This window comes from Antechinus flavipes, chromosome 2, assembly GCF_016432865.1.
Source record: "Antechinus flavipes isolate AdamAnt ecotype Samford, QLD, Australia chromosome 2, AdamAnt_v2, whole genome shotgun sequence".
In the NCBI taxonomy this organism is placed as follows: domain Eukaryota; kingdom Metazoa; phylum Chordata; class Mammalia; order Dasyuromorphia; family Dasyuridae; genus Antechinus; species Antechinus flavipes.
In genome coordinates, this window is record NC_067399.1 from 310,268,019 (window position 1) to 310,283,670 (window position 15,652).

The window sequence follows — 15,652 nt, forward strand, 5'->3', positions numbered from 1 at the left end:
TTAACTTTGCTTTTTTTTTCTTGTTTGTTTATTTATTTTTATTTATCAATTTTATATGTGCTTATTACTTACAATCTGTCATATTGTTTTCTTCTGTATTTTTCTGTTTGGTTTTGTAAAACAGATTCAGACTAATTTTGTTATTTTGTTTTTTAAATTTTTTATTTGCAAAGAAATTGGGGTTAAGTGACTTGCCCATGGTTACGCAGCTAGTAAATTGTCTAATGCAGAATTTGAACTGAGGTCCTCCAGATTCCAGGGCTAGTGTTCTATTTACTACATCATATAGCTTCCCTGACTACAAGTTTTTAGATCATATACTTTAAATGGGGAGGAAAATAGACTAGGTGATAAAGAGTTTTCAGCATTTGTAGGTTGAAGATTTGAATGAAATATGCATGTACAGAAACTGTTGAATTGATTTTTGGGACATTTATTTTGTGGTTATTTAAAAAAATAAATTCTTCCTTTAAGACATAGTTCAAGCACCATCTTCTTCATGAAGTATTTTCTGTTCTTCAACTGCTAGTGCCCTCCCTCTCCTAAAGTACTTTATATTTAATGGTTTACTATGTATTTGTTTTAAATTTATGCATAGTAGTTTCATCTTTCCCATCAGATGTAAATTTTGTTTTACTCTTTATATTTTGATCTTCGTTACCTAGAACAGGGTATGAGCATGTTTACTTGTTATTCAGTTTTTGAAGCTAGCCTAACCAAAGTGATCCTCAGACAACCTTTAAGCCCATGTTCTTATTCCCCGTATTTTATAGCCAGATGCCCAGGTATTGTGGGAAACTGGATCTAGCAGATAATCTTGAGCATTCTTAAATATAGTTGCTTTTTCTTCTACACACACACACACACACACACACACACACACTCTCTCTCTCTCTCTCTCTCTCTCTCTCTCTCTCTCTCTCTCTCTCTCTTTCTCTCTCACACACACACACACACACACACACTCACACAAATTTTCCTTGATTAATGGAGGGGAAACTACCTCACAAAGCAAATGTTTTCCTGTTTTTCCGATTGACCAGTTGCTTAATAGAAATGAAAAAATGCTAAAAATGACAAGGAGATTGTTAATTTTACAATAGAGATATGAAAAATGATTAGGACAGGAGAGATAGTGGTACCAAAAAGCCAGTCAGGAAACTATTTCATAGTTAGGATTAGAATAATGAGTACCTACACTAGCGCTCAAGAAGTGGAAAGGAACCAGGTAGATAAGAGAAAAATGATTCATGAGGTATTCAGCAATTAATAGATTTGGCAGATGAGTCAGAAGTCTCAAGAGTCAAGGATAATTTGAAGGTTTCATGTTTTGATAACTGGAAAAGTAATAGTATGATTTAAAAAAAAGGAAAGCATTGGTGTCGGTCATGAAGACATTTTCTAGTAGAGACTGGTCCTGTGTAATATTTTTATCAGTAATGTGGATGGAAATATAAAATGGCAAATTTATAAAGTTGGGAAGGTTAGTTAAAACATTGACTGTGATCATAATAAAAAAGATCTTAACAGGATAGAAAAATGTGCCAAATTTAATATAATGGAAAATAATTAAAAATTATTGTAAAGTCTTTAACATGTTAAAAAAAAATTATGCAAATATAGGACAAAAGAAGGGCAGCTAAATAGTGTGTGAATAGAGTGTCAGGCTTGGAGCCAGGAAGTCTCATCTTCCTGAGTTCAAAAATGGTTTCTGACACTTAATAGCTGAATGTCTCTGGGCAAATCACTTCATTCTGTTTGCCTCAGTTTATTCATATGTAAAATAATTTGTAGAAGGAAATGGCAAACCACTCTAGTACCTCTGCAAAAGCCCCCAAATGGGATCAGGAAGAGTTGGACATGGCTTAAAAATACTGAACAACAACAAAGGAAAGAGAAATATGATTTGAAAACATTTCATGTGAGGAGAATACCAGAGATTTAGTGAATTGAAATCTTAGTTTGTTAAACAATGTAATATGGTAGTTAGAAAAAAGAAATGTGATGTTTAGCTTTATAATTAGATAAATACATAATGTCCAAAGGAAGGGAGGTTATTAAAGTATCACTACTCTACCACAGTCTGTGCATATCTTGATTTTAAGTATGACATTTTAGGAACTAAAAAGTGGTTGGAAATCAGAAAATTTACTGTCAAAATAGCTGCTTAGGGTCAGGCCTTGCTTCCATCTGAAGGACTAGGTTGAATCTAAAATAGAGACTAAGCCCTATCCTTGGCTCAATCTGTTACTTTAGTTCAATTCTGGAGGTCTTCCTGAATCCCTGTGTCTTGCATACTCACCAGGAGGTCATTGACTTTAGGCAGCAATCAAGACTAGTCTTAACCTCGCTTCAGGCCTGGTTTCTGATTATTGCCTGAATTCCCTTGCTTAATCACCTATCACAAGGTCTAGGATTTTAAACTTTTCCCCCTAGAGTATATGCTGGCTACAGACCCTGTTTCTAGGGTATGATGGATTATTGTAAGGATCTCATTGGTATTTCTCTTTGGTTTTGGTGACTCTCCTTTTATTTTAGCACTCTTCTTCATTAGGTAATATCATTTATGCCCCACCAGTGTGGGTCTTCGTCAATCACATTTGACAAGTATAGTATTTTCTCCATACTTTCTTCATACTTTCTTGTTCTTAATTCATGGCCTGGGTGAAGAGCAGATTTCACTTTATTATGGGGATAAAGCTTGACAAATTTGGGGCAGTTAGGAGTTTAATTTAAAAGTGGTGTTGGGTCAAAGCTAGGCAAGTGAATAAATCCTGTAAAGAGGAAAAAAAAGAAAAGAAGACTGAGAATAGTCATGGAAAATATGTTTGGAACTAGGAAGAACAACCACTAAAGAAAAATGAAGACAATGTAATTGTTTAAATTGTTAAAGTTGAGGTAATAAGACAATGGGAAAATTTGCTTAAGGTAAAAGAAATAGCATATTTGTGGGAAAACTGGGTAAAGAAGCTTTAGAGAAGTAAAGAAAAAGAAAAGTAAATGGGAATGATAGGTGTCACAGGCTTCCAAAGAAGACCAGAATATTAAAATATGAATGCAAGTGGCTACGTTTGCTTTTTCAAGTAAGATGACAACATATTTAAAATATGACTCAATACTTTTCTTCATAAGTCCACCCTCCTCTTAGCTTGCTTTTTCAGTTGAATGGGTGCCATTCTTTTAGTCACCTGGGAGTCACTGAACTCTATTCTGCATGTTAAGTCATTTGTTAAGTCCTGTCAGTTCCTTATTTTATTTCCTTTTAGTCAAACCACAGCCATTTTGGTATAGGCCTTTGTCATCCTATTACTGAAATTGCCTCTCCTAAATCTTTCCAAATCCATTTTCTTCCCTTTTAATCCAGCTTCCACATTGCTGACAAATAGATAGATATTCAGCTACTACCTTGTCCCTCCCATGTTCAAAGATATCTCAGTGGCTTCTCTTACTGCCTTAATACAATATAATATAAATCTCCAGCATTTCTGGTATTTAAAAACCCTTGATAATCTGGCTCCAGCCTATCTTTGCCACATTTCTTTCCCTCTTGCATTCTGTCTAAACTCCAGTAAAACCTTAGTGGTTAGTGTTACTCAAATAAAACTTTACATTTTCTCCTTCCATGCATTGTGTTAGTTATGCCTATATCTGGAATGCTCTCCTTTTACTTCTTGTAGTAATCTGTGGCTCCCTTCAAAGCTCAGCTGAAGTTATGCCTCCTTCAAGGAGCTTTACAATAGTTGTTAGTATTTTATTTTGTGTCTATTCAATTTATCTGTAAAAGTATTAATACTTGATGGACTCATGAGAGTAGGATAAGCGGATAGTTGAAAAACATAGGGAGGGCAATGAGAGAGTTTTTCATAAGTGTTTTTATCTTTTTACTGGGATAAAAAGAGGTGAGGCAAGGGGACAATGAAAATATAGAGATTTAGGTCATGGGAATGTGAAGAAATGATTTAAAAGATTTCTGTTTAATGCAGTTGAAGTTAGTGTAAGTTTGTTGTGGACCCAGTTATCATGGATGAAATAAGTTCAAATGAGACTTTAACATTCCATTTCCTTATGTGTCAGGTTTTGGCTCCTATCCCTGGAGGGATACCACCACCAACAGGTGTCATCATACAACCTCAGCAGATCTTATTTACAGGAAACAAGACACAAGTCATCCCTACCACAGTGGCAGCTCCCACTGCAGCACAAGCACAGATCACTCCAACTGGTCAGCAGCAACCACAACAGCAGACTGCCCAACCACAAGCTCCTTTGGTGCTACAAGTAGATGGAGCTGGGGACACTTCATCTGAAGAAGATGAAGATGAAGAGGAAGATTATGATGATGAAGAAGAAGATGATAAAGAGAAAGATGGAGGAGAAGATGGACAAGTTGAAGAGGTAAGACTGGGAAAAGTTGGAGGTGAAAAACGACTGCTGATTTTATATTTTTCATACAGCTCTTATTTGGAAGGTCAGTATTTAAGTGCTGATTGTTTAGGGAGCAACTTTTAGAATATAACATTACTGCTTTAAGTTCTTCATAGATCTTTGGGATTGAGATTGAGGTAGCTAAAAAGAAAACATTTAATATATTCTTTTCCTTAAAAGTTTGGTTGCTATTTAGATTTTCTCAATGATTAAAAGTGTACAGTGATGGGATTTATGGCAATTAAATCATAGTACTTATGTCTATCTTGTAGTTAAAATACTTCAATTCCAATTCTTGAATTCATAGAATAGGCTAAATATTCAAGTTCTTGATTTACTAGGTTACTATCAGTAAATAAGACGATTCAGAAATGAAAAGAAACCCTAGATAAACAATATCTTTCATGTAAAGAATTTCCAAGTCTCCTGCATTGCTGCTTTTGGCAATTAAAGTCAGAGATGACAAATTATTCTACCATTATGCTCATATGTATACTTTCAGAGAGTTTCGGTTTGCTGAATATTAGTAGGGTTTAATGTTCGTAATATTGATTGATGATAAATTAACATAAACCTGTTTTTCCTAGGAACCCCTGAATAGTGAAGATGATGTGAGTGATGAAGAAGGACAGGAACTATTTGATACAGAGAACGTTGTTGTGTGCCAATATGATAAGGTAACGAATTTAACAAATTATAAGAGGTTGTTTGTATTGAAATTTCTTATCTGGTTTTCTTCCTATTGCTAATATTTACATATTTGATTTTAAGAGAATAAAAATAAAAAGACCTATTTAAATGAGTATTGCAGTAATATAAACAGATATTAATAAGGGGCTTTTTTTGTGGTGAAGTGACAGTTGGGATAAAAGAGGAAATGGAGAAGTGGAATTTTAAGGCTGTTAACTGAATAGAAGAGAAAAGAAAAGGAAGGTTTCGGGAGGTTGATGGTTGATAGAGACCAAAGTAATAGCAAGTGGAAGAAGAAAGATGATGATTTTTCAGGTCCTGCTGACCTCCAGGTGGAAGTATTTCAGAGATAGTTGGAAGTACAAGTGTGGATGATTTGGGAGTTAAATTTGCATATAAATGAAATGTTGGGAGTGGAGGAGATTTCCATTGTAGAGTGTGTGTAAAAGAAGAAAATTGTTATGAGAACAACTTGCTAGTGGCTGCTGGGTATTAAGGTATAACTAACATCTGCTAGTGGCTTCTGGGATCTAACTCTAATCAGCAGAATAGATCCCTTCATGGGAGGGAATGATAACACTATAAGGAGACTGAGGCAGTTGCATTATCTGATGTCTCTAGTCTTTCCTCTAGCTTCTGATTTATTTCGTTCTTAATTCACAAGCAACATCTGTGTCAGTAAAGGCTGATTGGCAATTCCTTCAGGGGTGTTATGATTCACAATTGTGGGGGCTTCCAGAGAACCAATCTGCCCTTTCACACTTACGCGTGGTCCTTAACAAAAATGTTGGGTAATACATTAAAGGAACAAGAAAAGATTAAAGAGCCAAACCTCCAAGATAGAAAAAGCCCTGGAATGGTAGAACAGAATATTCTGTCCCTAACAAAGTAAAGAGAATGTACTAGAGAAAAAAATGAGCAAAATGCTTAATATCTACAAACGTGAAGACTGACAAGCCATTGAATATAACTTTTGAGGTATATTTTGTAAGGATGGTTTCAGTAATGAGGTCAGAAATCCAGTTTTAAAGTTTTGAGGACAATTTTGGGGAGTGAGAAATTAGAAATATGTAGCATTTATTTAGTGCTTATTCATGTGTTAAGTTCTAGGAAACAGTGATGGGGAGAAAGGGAATAGTAATTGGGTGTAGAGTGGGAGGGTCAAGGAAAAACTTTTAAATTAGGGATAGTTTGAGTGTATTTGTAGGCAACTGAGAAGAGAATAATAGAGAAAGAGAAATGCAAAGATAAATGAAAAAGATGATAGTGGAATAAGATCTTGAAAGATATGGAAGGGAAAGGGATCCAGGACAGCAGGTAGGTGATCATTGGCCTGATTGAGGAGTACTATCCCCAAGGAAGTCATGTGTGCTGGATTTAGAGTGGAAAAGTCCTAGATTCAGTTGTCATCTTTGACACTCAATAGATGTGTGATCCACAGGTTTGTAATTCACCTTGCCAGTCTTTGCTTATCTGTACAATGTTAATAATAATACTACAGTACCTTCCTTGTAGAGCTGTAATGTGTCTCACATGAAAAACTGCATAAAATTGGCAGACTTTAAAGTGACATAGATATCAGCTCTGTGATGAATAGGAAGGTGATGATAAGTAAGGGAACTGAGGACTATGATAGAAAAATTGAAGAGAAGTGTAACACCATCCCCATCTTTTCAGTTCAAAGCACATGCATTCTGCATTTCAGAATCATTTGACATTAGCTGCAGGATTGAAAAAAGTATTGTCAGTTTGTGGTGTAATAAAGAATTGAATTTGAACTTAGAAGATATAGATAGGTTTGAATTCCAGTTCTGCTTACTACTATCCCTTACATTTTGAGTCTCTTGCTTTCCTCACACCTAAAATAAAGGGATTGGATCACTTCTCATTCAAAATCCTTTGACTATCATTTATTATCTATTTCAGAAATTTTAGTGTAAATCTTACCACTATTTGAGAAATAGTGAATAAATACTTACTAGTATAAATATAATGGTGACCTAGTGGGATTTTAAAAAAGACTTTTTTTCACATCATTTGTAGTGTCAAACATTTGGTTTGTATAGGATATGAGTTGTGGTCTTGTTCCTTGCTTTATGTGTAATAGAAGACAGTTACTGAAGAAGCTTAGAAATCTTCTAGAGCATATCTTTCACTTTACAAATTAAGAAATAGGCCTAGATAGAAAAGTTGTGACTTTCCTCTATTCATATAGTAGGTAGGTAATGCTAGCTAAAACTAGAATCCATATTTTCTGACTCTTAATTCTAGTGTACTTTTCAATTATTCAATGAATTGGACTTTTCAGATCAAAAGTCTCTTAATGTTTATGTAGGTTGCAATTATTTCAATATGTTTTGCTTTGCTAATTTAATTAGGATTCTTTCACAAATGTCTATTATTATATCTGCCTATGTGTGCCTGTGCCGTGTGTGTGTCTGTGTGTCTGAGTCTGTCTGTGTGTGTGCGGTGCGTACATTTTGTCCATTTCACTAATTTTTCCACCAGAGGGCACCCAAAAGTAGTAGATAAAAGACCAAGCTCATAATCTAAAATACTTAGTATCAGTCATATCCCAACTACAAATTAGACTGCTGAGGTCAAAATTCTCTTAATTTTTTAGGTGTATGACAGACATTATAGCATTTTAAAATCTGTTTTAAGTTAATTAGAATGCTTTCACAAGTACTAATTATACTATACCTGCCAATTATGTGTATATAAAACATAAGTGCATATATACATACAGATGGACTGGAAATTAACAGATGATTTTTTTTTCTTTAGAAGTGGATATAATTAAAGAAATCATCTATTTGAAGGATTGTTATATAGAAGAGAAATTAGCTTGTCTAAAGATCAAGGGCAGAATTTTATACCCACTGAATAGAAATGTCTAGGAATTCGATTTCTCACAGGAAAATTTTTTTTTCAAAAAGGAAAGAAACAACTTTCAACAGTGCCATGTTGGAAGGCAATATTTTACAATCCTCCTATAATTCTGAATTGGATTCAGGGCAAAAGAATTTTTTAGTTTTGCAAAGGGTATCCTATTAAAATGAGTCAACCAATTAAGGAGATTGATGTCCTCAAGAAACATTGTCTTAAAATAGTATGGCAGCAATGGGAATGGAATTAATAAAAGGACATATTGAAATAAAAATGGACAAAATTTTGTGATCTTGGTGAGGGATGATATTTTTGAGGTACAGAAAAGTAAATGATTTAAGAAGGAAATCATAGGATTTAGAATTGGGAAGAATCTTAAAGATGACTTAGTTCAGTTCCTGCATTTGAGGAGAAGGTCAAGAAGATGGTAGTTGAGAGATTTCAACATCAGGTCATTTGTCTCAAATCCAGTTCTTTTTTTTTTCCCCTCATGATGCCTCAATAGCAGGAGTTGGTGGTCTGTGAATAACTATTTCAGCATAATTGATTTTTGGGGTAATCTTCTAAAATTTTATTTTGTGCATTTTTAAGACATTTTGAGAAAGGCAGAGGGGAGAGTCCAGAGATTTCACCAAGCTGACAAAGAGGTTGTTAGTGACATGCCAAATAACTTGCTTTATAAGAAGAGCCCTAAACTTGGAGTCTAAGGACCTATTTAATAGATTTGTGCCTGAGGGTTAATAATTTAATCTCTTTGACCCTTTGATGGAGACCCTCTGTCTCTATCTTAAGTGACGATTACAGTGTTGTATAGTAAAGAAAATGTGTTATAAACTGGAATTAGAAGTGACTTGTTTTTATTTATAAGTTAGGCATAGTGACAGGGAACCAGATTAGCGTAAATAATGGACATCTTTTAATTGTTTGAATTTCTACTTCCTAATCCATCAAAATTTTAATAAAAAGTTATTAGAATGAATTGGTTTTAGATTTACTTCTTTTATTTTCCTTCTCAACTGAAATAATTAAAGATGAAGAAAAGTAAAACATGCTCTTTTATTTTTAACCTTAATTATTAAGTGAATTTGTAGGTAGGTATAATCTGCAGGGAGTTGAAGACTGCCTAATAGATAGAAACCTTATTCTATATTCAGGTGAGAGACAGATAAACCACCTCATTCTCTGTTCTTCATTTCTATGTGCAAGATCTTTGTGGGAAAGCATTTGCAGGACTCAGATAATATAAGTTGGTAAATAATTTTATGTAATTGACTTTTAAAAAACTTAGCTTTGTTTTTTGGTTTTGCACCACACTACTTTTTAACAACCTCTCCTCAATTCTCATGTTTAGTAGATTTGTACCTGGAGCTTAACCACTTGATCTCTCTGAGCTTCGGTTTCCTTTTTTAAAAATTGGGATTATAGTATCTCACAGGATTGTTGTAAAGAAAACCCGTTTTAAACTTTAAAATAATGAAATATTACAAATTTAGCATAGATAGTGAAGATCTTATTAGTTTTATTTTTAAAATTTACACTTCATTAAAATTCTTATAGAAAGTAGTCAGAATCAACTGATTTTACATTTGCTTTTATTTTTTTATTCTTATGCTCTGGTAATCATAATCAGAAAGCTCTCTTACCCTATTGAATCCTTTCTTTTAAAAAAAAAATTAAGCAGAAATAACTGGACATAGGGTCATCCTTCCTGCCTCACTCCCCCCACCCCCACATAACACACACTGAAAAGATGGGAAGATGTATTTGGTAGTTCTCTGAGATTCTAGCTTATTCATTATAATTTATCATTATTTATTTAGTCTTTAAATGGAATTATGGTATTTTGTTTTTTAATTTAAAAAATTTTCTTATTTTTTTCATACTCTTATTTTCATCTTACTTTTTTTTTTTGTTTATTTAGATCCACAGAAGTAAAAACAAGTGGAAGTTTCACCTCAAAGATGGCATTATGAATCTTAATGGAAGAGATTATGTGTTTTCCAAAGCCATTGGAGATGCTGAATGGTGAAGAATTGCCTTTAAAAAAATAAACAAACAAAAAAAGGATTATTAAAGCTGGACTGGTTGAAAACTTAGGACATACATTTCAACCAAAATTACTTCTGCATGTCAGAAAAGTATGGTAGAAGCAAAGCTACTGGAACAAAGATTGACCATGACAGCGTAGACACTACTTCAGACTGGCAAACCATGGAACTATAGCACCTGGCGTTGTTGAGAGCTGAGTTTTTGTTAGGAATACCATAATTATCACTTCAACATACAGGTACCTACAGCCAGTAATTAGCATGTAAGACTTTGTTGCCATCTTTCTCCCTCTAACTTGTTAAATCAGAAAATATTTCTTGGAACAAATTGAAGGAACTCTTCCCTTTTGATAGACTGATCTGGAACTTCTTGTGTGTAGTCATTATATAGACTAAATTTGTGTGGGGGCTTTTTACAAAAGGGAAAGAATTATGGTATTGAATTAAAATTCTCTTGTATAAGGAAAAGATTTAAATTCTATTTGATAGGTCTTAAGCAATTTTACTTGCCATTATCCCTCAGTGATATTCCTTCTATATCCCTACCCCTTCCTTTTCTCAGCATCTGTTTAAGAGAAAAGAATATAATCAGTGATAATATTCATAGGATCATAGACTTAGCACTGGAAGGGGCCTCAGAGGTATTTTACCAGAACCTTGTTTTATAGATGCTGGAATTTGAACCCAGGTTCTTTGCTGGATTTGGACTCATTCTTATACCATATTGCTTTCCAGTTAAATTCACTTTTGGAGGCCACATCTTTATTTGACCTAAAACTTTATATATTATCTTAAAAATTAAGTTTTTAAAATCTATTCAGTATAATTCAAAAACTTTTTACAGGAGTTGAGAGGAAATAACAGTGGTAAGTTTAATCTCCTTAAGGAGGGCCTGTCCCGCTTTCCTCATCCTTTTCCCCCTTTTAAAGCCAAATTGGCTCCTCAGGAATAGTTTTATTTCAAAGGGTACCATCTGATTAAAGTTGTATATACATGTGCAAATACATTGATTTATTCCTATAATTAGGCTGAAATTTATCTTGGTGAGTTTACTCTCCAAGCTTTTAGATATCCAGTGCATTTATTATAGTTGAAGGTGAGGACACTGATTTTATTAAACAATTTAGTTACTATGAACAAGTTTCTTGTGCTTATTGGGAAAGAATAGCAAAACTTGATAACAAAAATCTAATTGTCAATGGGTGTTTTTGAAGTGACTCTTAGGTAAAACCTTTTTTGCTTATGTGTGAATGTGTCCTTCTTGTTTACGTGGCAGCCCTACTTTTAAACCAAGTGATGGGCCAGTGTAAGCAGCTACTCCAGTTCAGCAGAAAGGAAGATAGTGGTTTTGGGCTAGATAGTAGTCACAGTTCAGTGTCCTACCAGAGATTCTATAACTGTGTAGCACTGTAATGTTTACTTATCTCAGCTACTTGGGAGAGGATCAGTTATTATCCTTAGTAAACTAAAAGGACATTTTCATGGACATTGTTCCTTATGGATACTTAAAATTTTGTCTTGGTTTTGGTTGATAAAACTCCAAATGTATTTAACCTCCTGTATATTTAAATTGCTTTTCTTTTCCCTCTTCCATCTTAGTCTTCCTTTTACTTGCCTCTCAATATGTTTGCAGCAGTAGCTTACATGAAAACCTTAAAGTACATTGCAAGGAAGAAAACTGTGATGAACCATTATATGGGTTTTTTAACACCACTTAGATCTCTAAAATTGTCTCCTCACCAGAGAGCCTAATCAAATTACTGCCCCTCTTGTCTTTGCTTATATGTTGTAAACCTCATTATAAAGTTGGTTTCCAGTCACATTAATAATAATTAAGTGCTGTTTTGATGTAAAGATTTTGAGTATGATTTTTATTTTGATTTGTCTTAATTAATTTAGGATATAATCTAAGTCTTTTTTAGAAAAAAGTTTGTTTTTAATTACCACTATGCTAAAAGCACATGCAATTTTTTTGGAGGTCATTTATATGCTGGGGTGGGGTGGGGAAACCAGACTAGTTAACCCTTACTTTTTTTTTTTTTTGAATTGTCAGGTAGTAAAGCTGCCAAATAGGTTTGTTTACTCAAAAAAAATCAATCATCTACCTGAAAAAGTTTAGCAATGCTGCACACAATTGAACAAATGAAATCTTTTAGCTTCTTAGCAGTTTTACTACTAGAACCCATGTTACAATATGCTTATTCTCTTTTGTGTCTTGGGGTCTTCTGTGGTAGACAGATATCTTTTTTGTTCATATTAGCAGCATTATAAACTGGCTTGTTCACTATATTACATTTTGTGATATAACCACTGCTTTCAAAGTAATTTTTCAGTTATTTTTGAAGCAGGTTAATAACCATTTGTATTTGCACCTGTGTCTTACATATTAATTATGGCATGCTTGGCAAATGAGGGATTTTTTTTTTAAAATTACCTGTGAAGTTTTTTGAAAGCCAGTCAAACAAAATGACTTACCAAATTGTGCTCTTACATATTGCTACTTCAAGTGTTCCTTTTAAATCAAACTTTTCAATTTTATTTTGTAGCAATTTGCTGTAAGAATGTAGCTTGCTTACCTTTTATTGTACTTGAATTTTAATCATGGTTTTAAACATTGTAATTAAACAGACCATTTCATTAGGTTCCATAGAATTTGTCATTCCTTTGAAGAGGACAAGGAATTCCCACTTTGATTTTTAAAATTAATATAACTTGTTTATTTGAAGTAGAAGAAATAGTTCAGTATTAATATTACGGAGATGAAAGGTTTCAAAAGAGTTAAGTTTAGATTTGCACAGATGGTAACAGCACCTTTTAACTTGAAAAAATGGGGAAATATCTTTAACATTAATCATCAGCTCTAATGGACATTTGCATAGCAACTGGATAAAGTGTAGAAATTTGTGCCTTTCAGTATACAGAGTCTTTGTTGGTGGTCATTTGAATAAGCCAGGCCACTTGAATTCCTGAGAGGACATTTAATTTTTGCGGAGTTCCAAATGTATCTTTAAAAACTCTTAATGTGCAATCAATTTCTAAAATCAAATAAGTAAAATGTCTGCTATTGAGGGGAATAGACATATAAGGAACTTTATATTGGACTGTTATATTTTTAATGTTCAATTTTTGTTATTGCTAAGTAATTAAATTTCATCCTAATGTTGCATCCATGTTGTCCCTTGCATCATAGGCCGCATTGACATAGTCCTCTGAGTAATACATCATGATTTCAAAAATACATGATAATTTTCAGTGTGTTTTTTGAGAAGCATAGTTCTAATATACAATGTTCTTAGAAAACAACATGAAAACATGATGTATACATGTTTTCCTTTGCTAGAGTGTAAAATGAAAAATCAAGGGTTGGGCTTTTTCTTTCTCTTTTTTTTGGCCTTTTTTTGGGGGGGAGGGGGGTAAGGTTGAGGGATGTGGATTTCCCTCTGTTGAAAGTATTTCATGAATACCCAATAGCAATAATGTCACCATAAACTACTTCCATAGGGGGAATATTCGTAATCCCACTACAGGAAAACAGTCAAGTAGATTCCCATAAGAGTTCCCTTTTTAAAAATTTTGTAATTTCTTCCCATTTGAAAAACGTTCCTTTATTTGCAGATTGATTTCACGCTGAATTTTTTGTTATTGTTTAAAATTGTTGTGCAATGTTAATTGTTAATAAGACACTTTCATCGGCATTTTAATTTTTTTTTCTCTGAAGCCCCTTATAGCCCCTGTACCAGTATCAAATTAATATTTTTCAGATTTCCAAGTTCAACGGTTAAATATAGGATTCACACACATGCACATACACAGTTTTGATTCTTCCCATTATCATGCTGGGGAAGTGATATTTAAATTTACATTCATTTTTACATAATTTTGTTCTCATTTACTTTCGGACATTTGCTGTGGCTTTTAAAAAATAATTTTGGCTATGCGTATTATGAGGAACAAAAGGAACTTTTTATGGGAGAAACTATTTTGGGTTATTTACACCTATAGTCCAGTGTGTATCAAGGTGTACCAATGAACTACAATATTTTTTTGGTAGGGGGAGGGACTCATATCCTTTTTTTGCTGTTCTGAGCTACAATTGTCAACTGCTGTTGTACATACTATTATGTGTACGGGGGTAAATATATTTATTATGTTTGTAAAAGTCATTCTGTACAATTACAGATCAAGGTTGCTCTTCTGTGATATACAGGATATTATGTTTCAAAGGCCATGCTTGGAATACAATTAGAGAACTTAGTATTTTGATGTACTAAGACCTATTTTAAGTTTAATATTTTGCCTTTGCAAAAACTTTAATTAAAGATGTTATTTAAAAAAAAAAAACTAGTTTTTTTATTTTATTTTACTTGTTTAATAATAAAATTTATTTTCACACAAAGGTTACTATATGAAGTTATATCCTTTGGCAAATTAGGGAAATGCTTCTGAATGATGGTAATTGCAGTGATCCATTGTGGGAAAATATAAAACCTGATTAAGTTAGTGAGAGAACACTAATCTGAATAAATAAGAATATATGTATAAATATTGAATAATTTTTAAGTGTCTTCAAGTACATGTGAATAATATTGAGCTCAAAAAATGGAACCCTATTTAGTGAATAGGGTATAGAATCAAGATTTAGAACTAAAAGAGGGCCCTAGAAAGGAATCTAGTGCGTTCCTCTTTTTTTATAGATGAATAAATTGAGTTCTGAAGAGGGAAAGTGACCTTGCCTAATGTTTCACAGGCACAGACATTGGCAGAACTGGGATTTGAAACAAGGTAGGGGTTAAAAAATGTTTTTATTGACATCTTTTCATATTTACGGTTTCCATTGTATCCTTTCCTTACCCCTTCCAACAAGCCATTCTGTAAATTTAAAAAAAAGAAGGGGAAAAAAGTTCTTCAGGTCCAACCAATATCTCAGATAAGTTTGATGTTATAATATTTGTCATTCTGTCTCAGTGTACCTTACTTCAGCAAAGGAACCCAGGGGATTGGCGGAAGGAGGGGAATATCTGGGAAGGCTTACATTTCCCTATCTCTGGTTATTGTTTCACAGCATTCAGTTTCAATTTTCTTCTTTTTCTTTACATTGCTGTAGTCACTGAATATGTTGCTGACCTGCCTCTACTGACTTAATAATACTGTCCTGAAATGCTTTATATTTTAAAGTACTTTCAAGGAAGTACTTGATCACTTACATTTTTCTTTTAAGATGAGCTCTCATTACTAATCCATTGTTTTAGCTTTTTATTTTCAAAACATATAAATGGGGCATATAGGTGGCACCATGGATAGAGCACCAGTCCTGAAGTCAGGAGGACCTGAGTTCAAATCTGGTCTCAAGACACTTTTGACATTTCCTAGCTGTGTGACCCTGGGCAAGTCACTTAACACTGATTGCCTCAGCAAAACAAAAAACAAAAACAAGATATGCATGGTTCTCAATATTCACCCTTGCAAAACATTGTATTCCAAATTTTTTTTTCCCTACCTTCTCCTACCAGATAATATGTAATCCAATACATGTTAAACACATATTTCTACTATTATCATGCTATACAAGAAAAATCAGATCAAAAAGGAAAAAAGCGAGA

At 33.5% G+C, this 15,652-nt stretch overlaps 1 protein-coding gene across 4 annotated transcripts in view; it reads left to right on the forward strand.

Moving 5' to 3' along the window:
- GTF2A1 (general transcription factor IIA subunit 1) overlaps positions 1-14,833 on the forward strand; it is a 49,391-nt gene extending 34,558 nt beyond the window's left edge. For 3 of the 4 annotated variants that reach the window (XM_051977464.1, XM_051977466.1, XM_051977465.1), the window contains exons 7-9: positions 4,075-4,395; positions 5,013-5,102; positions 9,926-14,393. In XM_051977464.1, the coding sequence (XP_051833424.1) occupies positions 4,075-4,395; positions 5,013-5,102; positions 9,926-10,033 (519 nt within the window). In that variant the 3' untranslated portion in view covers positions 10,034-14,393. Of the gene's footprint in view, positions 1-4,074; positions 4,396-5,012; positions 5,103-9,925; positions 14,394-14,746 lie in introns of those variants that run through there. The other variant, XR_007950607.1, reaches the window with a different exon arrangement.
- Positions 14,834-15,652: the final 819 nt, after the last annotated feature.